The sequence below is a fragment of the Gavia stellata genome, chromosome 17, assembly GCF_030936135.1.
Source record: "Gavia stellata isolate bGavSte3 chromosome 17, bGavSte3.hap2, whole genome shotgun sequence".
NCBI classification, from domain to species: Eukaryota; Metazoa; Chordata; class Aves; order Gaviiformes; family Gaviidae; genus Gavia; species Gavia stellata.
The window spans coordinates 10,308,539-10,324,655 of NC_082610.1; the positions used below are offsets into that span (position 1 = coordinate 10,308,539).

The window sequence follows — 16,117 nt, forward strand, 5'->3', positions numbered from 1 at the left end:
AGTGTGAGAAGTTTTACAGCACGTAGAACAATTAATTATCCATTTTACTAAAGATTAGAGGCACTCTGGTTCCTTTCTGTAGTGACACGTTTTTCTTTTGTAGGGACTAAGTGGAACCTTCTCTTTCAGTAAGTTTCAGTAAGTGTCACTTACTGTGTTTCAGGGAAAGCTGTTGTCTATGACTTGTGAGATAGTTAGACCTGTGTGCTAGGAAGAAAGGACAGGCAAAACTGGTGGTCCCATCACTGGAGTTGAATGACAGTATCTCTCTGTGGTTTGACAAGGTGCCAGTGTATATTTAAGGAACAATTACTAGATCTTAAATCAAGAAACCATCTTCTGACACTGTAGTCTCTTCAGCTGTTACCTGGGAGGGGGGAGGTTTAATTTTTGGGTTTTCTCCATTTGGGGCTCAATTACATTAGCTTTAATGGACTCTGTGAAAACATCAAGCCTACTATAATTCAGAGCTCAGTAGGTGTGTTTTGGTCCAAGGTAGCACTACGGAGTCTTTGTTTGCTGTGTTGCCAGGCCATCTCCCTCATCTATCTATTTTGCTTGCTACACTTTTCTAGTTTTTTCCTCTACCATTGGAGTTCATTTTTTATTTCTAATCTATTTTTTATTCTCCTGCAATTAGGTTCCTGCATGTGACTTTATCTACTCAATTCTCTACACTGTCTTTTTCAATTTTGTTGTTGCACCTTTCACATCTTAAATTTGCATTCCTTTTGTTTATTTTAATAATTAATTTTTCATTCATTTATTCTAGTTTTCAGCTGTTTTTACTGCTACCCTCCTCCTTTTGCATTGCAAAGTAAAATGTTAAATATTGTCTCATTCTATCATTCTGTCTCCCTCATCTCCCACAGTCTTTGCACTGTTACCAGACTGTCTGCTTATGTGAGCAGTTCATTTTCTCATCCTTTTCCTTTAAGCCCATATCTTTGCAGAGTGTTATTTGACACTTAAGTGAATTCATTTTTATTTCCAGTACTGTGGGACTTCTGTGACTCCTTACTTCTGCTCAATTCTCTTTTCAGTTCCACCAGACTTCTCTAACATTTTCTCTTTAAACTTTTAAATTTTTTTATTTTTCTGTTCAACAAGACAAGAAACAAGAACAGGAATCCTTTTGCCTAGCTCTACAACTCTTATACTATGAGATATTTGAGCAAGCAAACTCAGTGGATATAGAAGCACCAAAATTCACTACTTCTCTCCTTTCCTAAATTAAAGGGAACCCCTACTGGGGTGAGGGTGGGGGAAGGAGGCATGGTACATGTATAATTTAAGTATGCAGAAGCAGAAAAACCAGCTATGTCAGTGCCAGTAAGAGTAGTTCTTTACCAGTATTTCAAAAGTTTCCTGGAAGAAGTGCTGAACACCATTTGCCCATAGAAAGTAAATGTTTCGCCTCTGTTTCAGCAGGAAGCTGCTGGGGCAGGTTTCTGGCTGTAAGCCCTTTATAGCTCTGTGCCTGATAATGTTTGGGCACAAAACTATAAATGAAAATCTATAACATTTAATGATAGTGTAATCACCCTTATATCTACCTTTTGCTGCTAATCTGCTGTCACTACTCAAACATAAATCTAGTGGACCGTTAGAAACCAGTATTTCTCAGTAAGAAAATAACTTGCTATTAAATCTTTGAGTGACCACTGAAGTCTTCCCTTGCAGGTTTCATCCTCAAAAATATTTTACATGGAAACCTAAAATTAAAGGATTCTTAAACTTCCTGAAGAAGTGAAGTCTTTGGCGAAAAAAAAAATATACTAAGCCTATCTGTTTGGGGGGGCTGCTTGATTAGCCGGAATGCAATCTTTCTCACCATTTCTGCCTGTGTTGTTACTGTGTAATTACTGAGACTTTATGCTATATTTCTGTAGTTCACTGGGTTGTTCTTACTCCTCTAAAGATATGGTGTATTGATGTAGTGAGAACTGGCAGCGTGCATCACATGCAAAAGCTTGGTACTGGTGAAGACTGGGCACTTCAGACCTTTCACTTTAATATAAAAATTAGGAATTATGCTTTGAGGCTGTCTTGGTGGTTGATTTTTTTTTTTTTTCCCCCCTCCCCCCCCCCCAAAGGACGCACCAACCACTGGTCTGCAATCATTGGTAGTTCTCACTCAAAGAACTACATCCTTTGGGAGTATGGAGGATATGCTAGTGAAGGTGTCAAACAAGTCGCAGAGTTGGGGTCCCCAGTAAAGATGGAAGAAGAAATTCGGCAACAAGTAGGTGTAATTTAGTGCATGCTTTAAAAAATACATCCTACCTTGACCTGTGAATGATTTATCATTGTCAATGTCTGTGAATGTCATTTTGCTGGCTAATTTTCAGTTAAGCGGATTGGGAGATCTGCCTGTCTTTCTAGATTCATTCTTACTCTGGCAAAAGTTTTTGTCTGTGAAGGGACAAGTAAGTTGCAGTATTCTGAACTTAGAAAATCTCATGAACTTAGAAAGTTGCAGTATTCTGAATTTAGAAAATTACATACAAGGCATAAATCAGAGGTAGAAAAGTAAAATTCATCTTTCCAGGCTTAATCATGAAGACACCTAGTTTGCTAAAGGAATACCATCAAGACAGCAAACAGTATGCCTTATTCCTTTTTGAAGTGGTGATTCTTAGTTTAAAGTATATTGTAGGTTTTTTTTTTTTTTTCTGGTAAGCACCTCATTTGCAGTTTTCTGCAGATTCATTCAGGTTAGAAATGCTCTTACAGGACAGTGAGGTCATTTTTGTTGCTAAGCAGGAAAGCTTTACACAACTGCATTAATAAAATTTGATGAATTAGGATTATGATTTAAGGGCAAAAGAGCGTTTACAGTGTATCATCTTACAGGGGATTGATTCAGCTGAACAGAAATCAAGCTTTGAAATAGTTTATAGATGATTTTCATTTTGTTACATCAAGTAACCAAATAAAATATACAATGTATTTGCAAAAAGGAGATGTATTTATACACTGGATTCAAATCAGAGGTGATTGTGACTTTTAGAGTACATAAAATAGCTAATGGCTACAATTTCAGGGGCTGCTGAAATTGCACATGAAATTAATGAAAGTTGCAGTTCATTTCAACATCAGGCCTGTCTGATTGCATCAAACCTGCAGTAATTCCCCTGATCCTGTCTAATCCAAGCAATGAACTAGTGTTATAACTGGATATTACCTAGAACAATGCAGCATATCAACAAACACCATAACATTTTTATCAAGTTTATTTGACTTTTTGTTTCTTTTTATCATGTGTTTAAGCTGCACTAGTATTTTTGACAGATGCTGAGATAAAGTTCTACAACCAAGACAGCAGAGCCAGTAATGACCAGTGCAAATTTGCTGACATGTCATTCAGGCTTTTCTTTTTTTAATTGCACTTTCTCCCTTGCAGTATCCCTGCCTCTGTTAAAATTTGATAGCATTGTTTCCTTCCCCACACTCCCCAATCTACCTCAGGACCCATTTCCCCCTTTTCCCTTTCTTATTCTACCTTTATTTCCCCTATCTGTTGTCCTCCCAGCCTTCTGTTGTGGGGTGGTGGGAGGATGCAATTTATTAAAATCGCCCTCCCAAGCTGCTTTTGAAAACACAAGAAAGACAATTTTTGTGCTTAATTCTGGTGCCTGGACCCAGACCTCTGTGCAGCAGTGCAGGGCTGGGGCTGCAGCCCTCACCTGCAGCATCACCACAGTGGGTAATGCACTTCTTACAAGGCCAGACTTGGGTTTGGAAATCTGCTGTGTGTCTACTGTGCTTTGCGGGCAGTTTCTTAGGTGAATACATAAACACATATTTATGCAACCAGCATCTGTGTCATTATATTATGTAAGGTTTTATTAATTAAAAAAAAAATCTATCTAATGATTTTTATGAATTATTACTAAAATTTACCATCCATGTACGAAACAAAGAAAAAAGACTTTCTTTAAACAGAGCTTTGTTAAGGAGTGTCCTAAAAATTATGTTTCATTAACTAAAGATTCTCAAGCGTGAATTTTTCTGCTCCCCATTTGACAGACTGCTGAATCATCATCAGCTTTTCTTCTTGACTGAGCATCTCCGAATCCTCTGATTTGTGTTGTTACTGTAAAGAGCCCGTGTGATATTTTTGCATGGACGGTCCTGGGTACTGTAAACTTGCTTTGTAGTTTGTTTATCTGGGAGAACTTAAAGGAACTAATCAGCCTTTTTGTTAAACTTTTCCTGGCAGCCTGGAGGAAAGCCACAGCACATAAGAGTTTTACTAAAACAATCTGTGAAGTGGTTGATGTGTACAATATGATAATTCATGTGTTATACTTCAGGGGTTATAAATGAACAAACAGGATGGAAAAGGAATTATGTGAGCAAAAGAATGTTCACTGGCCTTATGCATCTCTGAAATATATTCACTCTTTCGGGTTTTTTTTGGAAATTCTGATTTGTCCAGAACCTGTTATTTGATAAACTGCCTGGACAGAGACAAATACAAAATTTGCAAGGGGAATTCTGAATCCATATTGTGATTGCTCTGTTTAAACGAACAAACAAGATGGTTAAAACATGAATCAAAAAGAATAAAGCGTAATGCTAAATGTCATATCCTAGGCAGATGAAACAAGATCAAAATAGAGACATAGTCATTCCTCTTTGATTTGAATGTATCACACCTTAAGAGAACTCATTTGGTTTTGCCTAATTATTTTAGGATAAATACTAGGTCATTTTGCCACCAAATTTTTTAAAACCAGGGTAAGTAATATTCTGTACCTTGCTGCTAGTGAAATTACTGGAAATTCACTATGTTAGTAGAGTTGTGAATCTTAGTGAAACATTCTGGTTACCATTGCTCGTTTGGATTTGTGGTACATCTTTAATCCACTTGTATTATGTGCAGAGCTAGGCCAGGTGCCTTATTGTCATGGAAGAATGAAGGTCCTTTCTGCTGTTAAAGATTGGTGAAAATCAGACAGAGAATTTTTGCACTCGTGATCTAGAAACTGTTAAGCAACTGTAGTTTTGTTCTGTGATGGACGGGTGTTTCCCTTGCAAGAAACTGCCTTTGCAATTTAACATGACTGGTGCAGTCATGCCATAGAGAAGATGACAGGTGTGTGCTATTGCTGTTTCAAAAATCCTTTGTCAATATACTGGGGTCTATGATGCATTGCAGAACATTTCTTCATCTACTTAAAATTAGAAAGTGCTTTTGGAAATTGTCAGCACTGAACAGACTCCTGTTAGGACATTGTTTTCATACAAAATAACCTCATGTTGACTTGGGCACACTGCATGTAGCTATGCCATGCAAACGTGGCATCAAAAGCACTTCTCCATCCCTTTGTTGAACACCTGGCCTGTGCTCTGTCCACGAACCGATCTCCAGTCTGCTCAGAAAGGTGGAATTTCCCCCCAGTTAAAGTGGCCTCCAGTCCAACATTTCCCTTCTAAAAGACAAATAATTGTAAGAAGCGATATTCTGTCAATATCAGGGACACTGGTACCCTTCTCAGCATTCCCAGGAGTCCATGGCTGTTATAAGGTGAGCCAGGCTTCTCTCCACCTGCCATTGGGAGAAGCTGCGGGAAATTGTTGGCTAAGGCCTTCTTTCTTAACCCTTTTTCTCAGAAGTTACTGACAATCTCTTATCTTCCCTCATACCTTGTCAGCTGAGGACTGCTGATTGTCCTGGTAATAGACAAGTAGAGATGATATTGGGGAAAAAAAAATCTTTATAATTTTTTTTTTTCTGTGCTTTTAACAGCAGTTACTATTTGATAATAAATAAGGCAGCTTGATTTTTAAAACTCCAGGTTGCGAGCTCTCATCTTGCTTAATGAATTGCAGAGGTTTCACACTTCTAACTTGTATGGGAGTCTTTGAAGTTTTGCCCTGTGAATAATTACTCAGTTATTGATATGAAACAAATTGCATAACCAAACAACAAGTAAAGGTTTTATCAGTTAGTTTCCCTTACATTTTCCTTAATTTGCCTTGCTGCTTATTTTCTTCCAATTATCACAGACCCTCCATTTCTAATATAAAACAGGAAGAAATACAACTTTTCAGTAAAATCCAATAATCAGGTTCTCTTTGAATAAAAAACCTTCAAACAAGGTAGAATTCTTTTTGCAGAAGACAGACCCTTCAAGAAAAAAAAATTGGGTTTAACTCAAAGACTAGTCTTTCCTCAGTGAATTCTGATGCTAAATCTTGCAGAAATGGGACCAACAAAAATTCCTAACCTTTTTTCATGTCTATAATAGTTGAGAGGCCCATCAAAGCTTATAAAGATTTTCTCTGCCTCTTTGATAACTGCCTGGATTGCAGTAAAGCAATGCTAGAAGAGGGAAACCGTTGCTTCTGCTTCTGGTAGATGCATTCATTTGGACAGTATGCAATAATTTTAGCTCTCCAGTATACAGACATAAAAGTCACTAGGAAATGTCATCTGTTCAAGACAATATGATTGGATTGCTAGACATTATTTGCCAATTTTAAAGTCTTTTAAAATGTCTGGCCTTTTCATTTCCTGCAGTTAGATTTTATCGTACTGTTCTGCTGTCACAAAATTATTACAATCCTGTAGCAGATTCATCCAGTGGAAAGATGCAATGAAATGACTTTCAAATTATTTTCTTTCAGTCTAACACTGTAGTATTTTTAAAACATGGACATTTCACATGCATTGATTCTTCTTGCGCTGCTAATACTGAGGGACAAACTCCACCTGATAGCAGAAGTTCGTCACTCCTAATACCAGACTTTGGTCAGAGAAGTCGGTCTGATCTGGATTTATTAATTGCAACTGCTCTGTTTTGGAATGACAGCTCTAAATCCTAACAAGGTGCACACCAGATGCATTTGAGGAGTGACTCTAAGGCACTCCGGAACTGTCTTACAGCAACACAAGCAGAATGTTGAATAACATAAACTGCAGAAGAGCTAACACCAATAATGTCAAATTGTTTGACAGGCGTGTATAGCAGATGCTTAGGCTCCGCCTCCCCTGGGATACATTGCCTAAACGCCTGTTGACTTTAGCAAAGTCTGTTTTTTAAGGGTCGGAGAACCACTAAAAATTAAATTAGGGAAGAGTTTACTTCTCTCTGAATACTTTCATCTGCAGTGGCTTAACCTGTGATTAAAATGCAGTGGTTGCATAGCCAATGGCATTCAGCTGCCTATTAAGGAGGTGCTGCAATTGCTAAAGAAATGCCTGAACTCTCATTAGCAGCATTTGTCAGGAACCACAGGATCTTCCCCTGTTTTCTCTCTTGTTGCGTTGTAAATATTGTTCAAAGGAACAGCATGATATAACAGCTGAATCTGAAGAGACCTGCGAGCTCATTTGACTTGCAAATGCTTAATTATTCAGATAAATTTTCAACTTAAACAAAAACTAAGGGAAAAAAACCACAATGTCAAGTTCATCATTCTGCTATTAGCTTTTTAGGGTTTTTTGTTTGTTTAGGAACCTCAGTTCAGAACTGTGTTACTGTGATTATATCAAATGCTTATTTCCACCTAAATTCCAGCAGAACACTCAGAAAAATACTGTGTACAAATATCATATATATTTCAAAAACTAATATGGATGCAAAGATATGAATGTTACTTGGCCTGTGTCATTTTCTAAGACAGCTCTCAGTTAAATATCTAGATCACAGATACTGATTTCAAAATCTATTTATTGTATTTAATGTACAATGAATAGACGTATTCAGATATTGTGACATATGTATTAATATGTAATGAATCAACTGGCCCAAGACACTGAATAGGGAGGTTATTCATCAGTCTTTAGTTCAGCTTTTAACTTTGTTTATTTAGGTTGCTTTTTCAGTCTGAATTTGAAAGGACTCTAATGTGTTGTAGTTTACTTCACTCAAAACCGGAAGCAGGACTACTTATTTTTAGGTGGGGGAAAGTTAATACTGTTGACTAGTCTTTAGCTTAGGAAAGAAAGACATGCTTGCAGATTGTATGTTTCTTTAAAGTTAACCAGTCAAACTTTGACATAAAATAACATATGAATGAATTTAGGAACTGTAATATACACTGTGACTTGAAACACATTCAAGAGTTAAGATCAGGCTCAGATGAAAATGTCTGTTACTGTCATTAAGTTCTGGTTACAAACTCTGTGGATTCCTTTTAAAAAGATGTTACTGGATTCTCTGATGATCAGCTCTCTCCTTTAAACATAGCTCAACTCATTCATTATATTCTGCTTCAGTCAGTGATACCTTCAAATAAATACCATTACTTATATCATCGGCCATATTCTGCTATTCAAAGAACATTTTGTTGGAAAAAAGCTATACAGAAATTATTGGAAAGGAGGCAATCAAGAGTAGACTGGAATATTTGTTACCTGCATTGACGTTCACCGGTATTTGGTGACAATATTGTAGCAAATGATTTAAAATATTGGGCTCAAAAGTAGGTGTATTGATAACTAAAAATATTCTATGGAAAAGGTGTTTTCAAATAATAATTTGGATATTAATATGAGATGGTAACCTGTATCACAACATGTAAGTCGATGCTTTGCCAGGATAAACACTGAGTACCTCAAATGCTTATTTTCTTCTTTATGAGTGAAAAGAGGCCAGCACTGTACCTTGAGTGGTCTATGAGGTACTTGAATACCGTATACCTTACCTATATTGTAATACATCTTATTTGGACAAGTCAGTTTATTCCTGTTATCATATTTTGTTTCATACAATACTAGTCAGTCTTGGGAAAGAAAAAAAAAAAGAGCTAAGTGGCTGGATAAATTATTTTGTTTACAGAAATGGAATGCATCTTAAAATTATTATCTGTGCTATATTCTCTATCAGCTGGTAATCCTAATTTAGATGTTGAGGATGCAGTGGTTTTTGCCTGTCTCCTTCTTTTGTAACTAACTTTTTGAATACTTTTAATAAATTCAATACTTCAAAAATATCTTATTTAAGAGTAAATATCAACATAGAAAACAGAACTCTAAAATAGCCTTTGTTTTTAAATTCCATTGAAATATGGAAAGGAGAAAGAGTTTATTAAGCATTTTTTTTTTTTTTATTTTAGACTGAAAATACACTTAGACTACATAGTTCATAAAGTTGTTTTGATACACAAACCAGATAAATTATTGGTACTAGTTGCAGGTTTGGGGATTGGTTATTGAATATCTGACAGATAGATGTGCCTGTAAACCAAGCAAGGATTAAGTAAATGTGAGTGCATTTGTGCCTTATGACATTTTAAATTGCATGATATGAGATGGGATTTATTGCTCCTATTTGGATATAAATTCCTATATTAGTTGACAGTGGAGTGAAAGTGGAAGAGGATGGATGATTTCTTGAAGACTATCATTTTCAGCACACATAAATCAGAACTGCAACTTTTCATTTCAAATATGCTTATTAATCTATTAACTGTACCTACTTTTTTCAGTTTGAGAGAGGATTCTTAATATTATAAGGGTAAGGGGAATGAAGAGAGGGGAAATGAACAGTCAGTGTTGCTGCCTACGGAGGAAGAAGTTATAACTTTGTTCATTTTTTATTTATAATAAACGTAATATGAACATAACCTTAATTTGGCTTCGTAGTCATGGAGGTTGGGGTCTACAGAATGATGCTTTATTATTTATGTTCAAGTTGCTAAGAGAAAGAAGCTGTGCTTTGGGGCTGTGCAGGAGGTTGAAGACACTAACATAAGCCATGTATATTCTAGCTAAAATTTTGTAAATATATCTAGTCACATATGAACTTAATACAATAGTGATTAATATGTACGGACTCTTTTCAGTGTTTTTTTTCTTGTTCCCAGCATTCATACTCCAAAACATCAAAATGCAGCATTGGTTTTTAGTGTTCTTCCCAAACAATTAGGTCAGTTCAAATACTCAGCTGAATCGTCACTGTTATTCCATCCTCACAGCTTCAGTTTCTCACAACAATTTTCAGAACTTAGTTTGTTATATGTATGATTTTTTACTTGCATTCCCCTTACAGCTGAGAATGGGCCTCTAAAAGCAGTTTTCCATAACTGCATGTAGTGCATTCTGCTGAAAACTTCGTTATGTGACTTTTGTACTTTTAAAATAGAAACAAAGGAATAAACAGGTCTTTGTCATCACTAGTTTTAAAGCAATATATACAAAGGGGAATACATGTGTGTATAAAAATGTGTAGAATATACAAAGACATAGATGGCCATATAATATATATAGTTTAATGTTTAGACGTATGAGAAGGCAGTTGATGAGAATTTTCTTATCCATGTAAACTACATCATAAGTCTGTAGCTAGCCATACATATGTAACAAGAGATATATCCACTATCTAAAATCTGCTTGAGCAGCTTTTCCTCGAGGCATTTTATCAAGGGCCTAAGTTGTCATTGACTAATATACAGCCATGAATAATAACATTCTGTTCTCTTAAAACACAAGATGCATGCATTGCCCCAATCTTTAGATTAAGAAAGGCATCCAGAAGTTCTTAAAAACAATTTGCAACCAAGGTCTGTTGCTATCTCTTCATTTCTCCTTGGCTTAAAAAAGCAGCAATAGTGCAAATAAATGAAATCTCTTGGTTTTTTAAACTATATGACAAGAATATGTGCTGTAATATTCTCGAAGCACCTTGTGTTGATGGCAAATTGAAAATGCATGATTTCTTTTTAAGTATAGGAGTTTGAATCCTACACACAGACCTTCTTAGAAATGTACTACAGAAGCTTCTTCCTTTCATTTTGCAAATGGAAATGCAATTTTTCTACATCTCATATAAATTCACTTTAATAATCACCCCCTAAAATTAAGGTTTAAAAATTTACTGTGTCATTAGTCTAATAAAAATATTTCGTTTGAGTTATATAGGCAAAGAAATACCCACAGTAGACACCTAAGATATAAAAGCTGTCAGTAAATTATTTGTCAACTGCCAGTTTGGATATTACCTGGTTTGTTTTTCTTTTTTCCACAAAAGATTGGGTAGAATTCGTGCACATGTCCAATTCTGCTGTGCTTTTTCTCCCTCCCTCTCTTTTGCTCTGTCCTTTTCATATATGCTCATTGATGGAGGGAGACAGACTCAGGAAAGTACAGACAACTTTCATTTCTTTTACTATAGAAGTATTAAATGCTAGAATATCATCTAACAGTATTTATCTAAGAATCTTTAACTGATTTAATTGACATAACTTGCAATGTGGAAGGCTCTGTGTTTCACTGCATCAATATCTAATGCGTATTTGCCAGTCTGTTGTCATTGTCAGCCCTGTATTCCCACCTGGTTTTAGATAGCTCTGTCACAAACAGAGCTTCAGCGTTTTTGCTGCCAGTAGCAATCGTGTTGCCCCAAAGCTGTGTATGTTGTTCAGAATGGGTTTGATCAGACACAAGCAATGCAATGAGTTCAGAAAACCCAAGACCCGACTTTTTGTTGGTGTCCTTTTGAAGTGGGTATTTTTACAGATTACTGCTTATATTTTGTATGTGTGCACATGAGTGTCTGTAGGTGAATACACTCAGTTTGTTCTGAATTTTACATCAGTTCAACAATGTTAAGAATCTGAAAGGCAGGTTACTCCTTGATTATTTGTATAATATCAACGATATTCATGTTTCTTATTTCAGTCAGAAGCCTGCCTAGGTGAAAGTCAGTGCATCTTTGCACACTTGGGACTCATCTGCCTGGGGCAGCTTTTGGATGTAAGGAATGGTTTGAGTTTAACAGGCAATAGTTATGCTGCATTACCTCCCCAGGTGGAAACTGTTGTTCTCAAGAGGTGGCTTTCTTGCATTTTGGCTTAGTAATGCTCCAACACCCTGGAAGACAGCTAAACAAAGGAAGAAAGCTGCACGAAAGAGTCCTAGCACAGAGTAACAGTCCTCATAGGTGATCTGTTCTACGGTAGCTCGTTGAGGCTTTTGTAGACAAATTCAAAGTTACAAGGACGTATATGAGAAGATAAGAATCGAGAGCGTCTTGTCCTGAGAGTTACTGAGTAGAGACATCTTTTCTTGAACTTACTGCGCATTGTATCAATGCTCATTATGTTCAATTGAAAGGCTAATCATTACTTTAATGGGACTTCACATCATCATAGCCAGAGTCTTTAGCTGGTTGTAGTCCTAGTGTTTTCACTAGGAAAATTCTGTAAACTTTCTTCTTGGAGTTAATGTGTGGCTTTGGGGCATACAGATCTTTTGGGGTATGCCATCTCATGTGACCTCACAGGACAGAGGTCTAAATCAAAATAAAAATTGTTTAAAAAGAAAAAAAACCTTCCTACGTAAAATTTGGATCTGCATTTCAGAGTGAAATTCCAGGGGAAACAAGTGCCTGCTTTTATATGGGATAGACAGTGTCTTTGTAGCTAAACAGGAGCAGAGTTTATTTATATGTCTTTCTTTACTTATCTTGTTCCTTTGACCAAAAATGAGTGTCTATTTTGTTTGTGGAATCACATTTATACTTATTGCAATACCTTCAGAAGAAATGCCACTCAGTCTCAGCACTTCTGCAACAATGTTAAGGAAAGTAGATGGAAAAAATTATTTTCACTGAGCAAAATTAAGGAGAAAGCCTACTGTGTTCCATAGGTACATGGTTGTTTTAAATGCTTCCCTTCTGAAAAGTTAATTACGTGATTGCTGCATTACTTAAGAGCTGAGAAGAACATATCTATAATGAGCAGAATCTGAATAGATTTTTAATGCATCTTTTTTAGCTCTCCCTGTGGCTAGGAGTGCTTATTGAGATCTTCATTTACAATAGATTGCTGCTACTTTTTAAAGTACTTTCCCACTCTCCGTAATTGATGTATTAGTATATCCCCCAAGCATATTTTCTTGTTCATCTTTACTCCATTAAGATTAAACAGAATGGTCATTAGATCATAAAGAAATAAAATATTCACTTCGCTACTTACTGCAAAAAAGCTGCTATTATCTGTCAAATATAAAGATTAACTTTGCCTTCAGGTACATTTTTAATGGCCTTTTAAATATAGCGCTGAACCACTGTAACACACAGTAATAGATGAAGAACTTTCTTCATCAGGGGGAAGTATATCTTAATTAGGTGTCAGCCCCAGAATTTTTTGCTCAGCTCATGCTCTTAGCTGTGAAAGATTTTTATCCATGGTTTTCTGAATTCATGACACAGTTGCAATACAGGTTAAAATTAGGGAGATGATTTGTACTTTGTTACTTGCTACAGACTTTTTAATAGGTTTTAATGAAAATGTCAAACATCATATACTATACATATTTCTTGTTCAAATAACAGAGGAGAATATGAGTTTGTAAAGATATGAAATAATCAAATTTTTAGTATGCAAGCATAAATTGCGTTTGCAAACAGGTGTTCAATCATGAAACAAACCAAAAATTTTATTCTTGGAAATTTAGGCTTGCAGAATGATGTATTTTTCCTTTATTCAGGATAGTCCCTCAGTACTTTTCTCCACTGCACTTTTCTTCTAAGGGAGAAAAAGAAAATGTTTCAAATGGTGAAAGTAATTTTCAAAGGGCATCAAGGAACACAGAGGACAATTCTACTTTATGATTGAGTACTAGCAGATATAAAATACATAAAATATATGCAGCAGCATAACTGCAAAGCTGTTCTTGCCAGTAATGGTCAAGTTTACTATCCATCAAACCAGATAAACTGTGCAAAAGAAATATGGTATTAATGACGGAATAATTTTATCAGGAGCAATTACAGTCAGATATATTTTATTGATTAGTTCATTATTAATGCCGTCATGGCTCCAAAGTCACAGTGTTCACAGACAACCAGAGAAGTACCAATATTCAGTAGTTTTGATTGTTACTGACAGTGAGATCGCTCCATCAGTGCTTGGTTCTGGGGCATTTTTCTGACTGCCCTGATATTACTGAAATCATTTAAGATTTGGCTAGCATTCAGAATTGTAATGATAAGTTTTGGGATATTTTAGCTTATGTTTATTTTATTTGGGTTTTTTAATGATGCTGATTTCTGTAACACTTAAGGTCTTCCAAGGGAAAAGTCCTTTTCCCAAGATGTCTGGTGTGCTATAATGGCGATCTATGATTTTATTTACAGGAATTAGCAAAATGACATAATATTTCATCCATATTAAAAGAACTAGTTTTTAGTAAAGAGGTCATGGCAATATTAAAGAAAATGTCCATTTCGGTTTTATAACCTGAATTTATAGTCAGCAGATGTTGTAAGATGCCTTATTTTAATACCAAGTATATGTTTGGTTAGTTAGATTAAGGCTTTCATTTTTTTAAGTCAGAAACTTAGCCTTTAAGGTAAGAATTCTTTGGCATCAGAGCCACCACTTTCTTTCAGTAGTGCTTTAGTTTTGTTAGCTGCAGATACCTTCCTCAGTGCCCTCAGATCTCCAGGACTGGGTCAGCTACCCACACAAGCAGTTCAGTTGAAGTACTGATCTGATCTCAGCACTGCTGCCTTCCCCATTCTGGGAAGGCAGGTGCTCTTTTCTACTTGACTCGGTGTTTTAGCACATCTCTCTGAAGTTTGGTGTGCCTTGTCATTTGATTGGGAACACAGCCCCTGTGATGCTGATAGGAAATTTCATTTCTTCTTTTTGTCGGTTTTCCTTGGGTGAAAACATTCGTGCTCACGTGTCCCTCTGTCATTATGTAAAGCAGATAATTAGCTGATTACTTGTGTTCCACTTAGTAGCATGATTGGATATGTGTCACTCTCAGTAATGTTGTAGAGTAATCTTCAGGAGAGGGCGTTTTACTTAGAAGATGCTCCTCCAGTGTCACCTTCAGTATTCTGGAAGCCCTTCTTCTCACTCTCTGCTGGACTCCATGAGAGGGTCCCACTATCAGTGACCGGCTCTTCTTTTTATATGGCATTGGACAATTACATCTACCTGACCTGAGCCTGTTGCTGTGCCCCTGCCTCCCCCCCTAACCAAAGGCTTTCACAGAGCTGCAGTAAGTACCCTTGATTGCCTCAGTGGAGCTCCATTGGAGAAAAGGGCTGGAATTAAATTAACAATAAATAATCAAGAAAATTTGATCCTTTGACACTTATCTGTAAATGTTTTCTGCCCGCCTATATGCAGCACAATAGTAGTGCCATTTCTTATGTATTTGTTGTGCAAAGTGGGGGAAATTAGTTCCTTACATGTTTAGTCTTGCCTTTACTTTTCATCTCATCTTTCCTTCTCATCTTCCTGTAAGTGCACTGAAAAGCATTTTAGTAAATGTGTATCAACTTTTCCTGAAATTGTTTTCCAGGCTTCTCTTAAAAAACACCTATGTTTCAACCTCTCCCAGATTGCATGTCATTATTCGGTCAGTTCTACTGTACTTAATTTTAGGACTTTCCAGTGTTTATAGGGTATATATTCTTTTCTTAAAATAGCTGTTCAAATTAAATGAAGGAATTCAGTTGCAGGCCATTTATTCATCCATAAAGTTACATGACAAAATTTTTCACCCTCTCTTTTTTCTGTGGAAGATATAATGAACTAGCTTGTAAGTCCCTTGTCAGGTTTTATTTCTTCCTTCATGTCTTTTAACATCTGTTTCAGAAAGACCAGGCTTTTTTTCAATTCCAGTATTGTTTTGGCCAGTGCATGCTCAAAAAGAATACTGTGAAGCATTGTTAAATTTACAAGTAAATTATACAAATTCCTATATATTCCTAATGTGTTTTGACTGTCCAGATGTTGACTAAAACCCCTAACCTTTCCCATCTGCTGGTGACTTTAAAGAAAAACAGCAATATAAAACCCCCCAACAAATAACAGTTAAATGAATTGCTTTTCATATCTATATGTCATAGGTCTGTTATCTGTTTGATAAAGGAGGAAAAATATCTTGCTCTTTACAGAAAACATTAGAGCTTTGTGATCCTGTAAAAGCTTAATTTGCATGGGAACTTGATGCTCAAGACCTAGTGAGATATTAACTAGTAAGATAGCATGGGTAATTTAGAATGTATTTTGTTACTTTTTATTTATTAGGTCACAGAAAAGTGGCTTGACGACTGTCTAAGGCAGAAGACTAGCAGTTGGCATTCCTTGGTTCTGGTAGTGCTATTGCATCCCGCAATACTGGGCACTTTTGATACCT

At 36.2% G+C, this 16,117-nt stretch overlaps 1 protein-coding gene across 1 annotated transcript in view; it reads left to right on the forward strand.

Annotated features, from left to right (window-relative positions):
- Positions 1-16,117, forward strand: part of SPON1 (spondin 1) — a 193,549-nt gene that overhangs the window by 66,262 nt on the left and 111,170 nt on the right. The window contains exon 6 of the mRNA XM_009816395.2: positions 2,097-2,245. Within this exon, the coding sequence (XP_009814697.1) occupies positions 2,097-2,245 (149 nt within the window). The remainder of the gene's footprint in view (positions 1-2,096; positions 2,246-16,117) is intronic.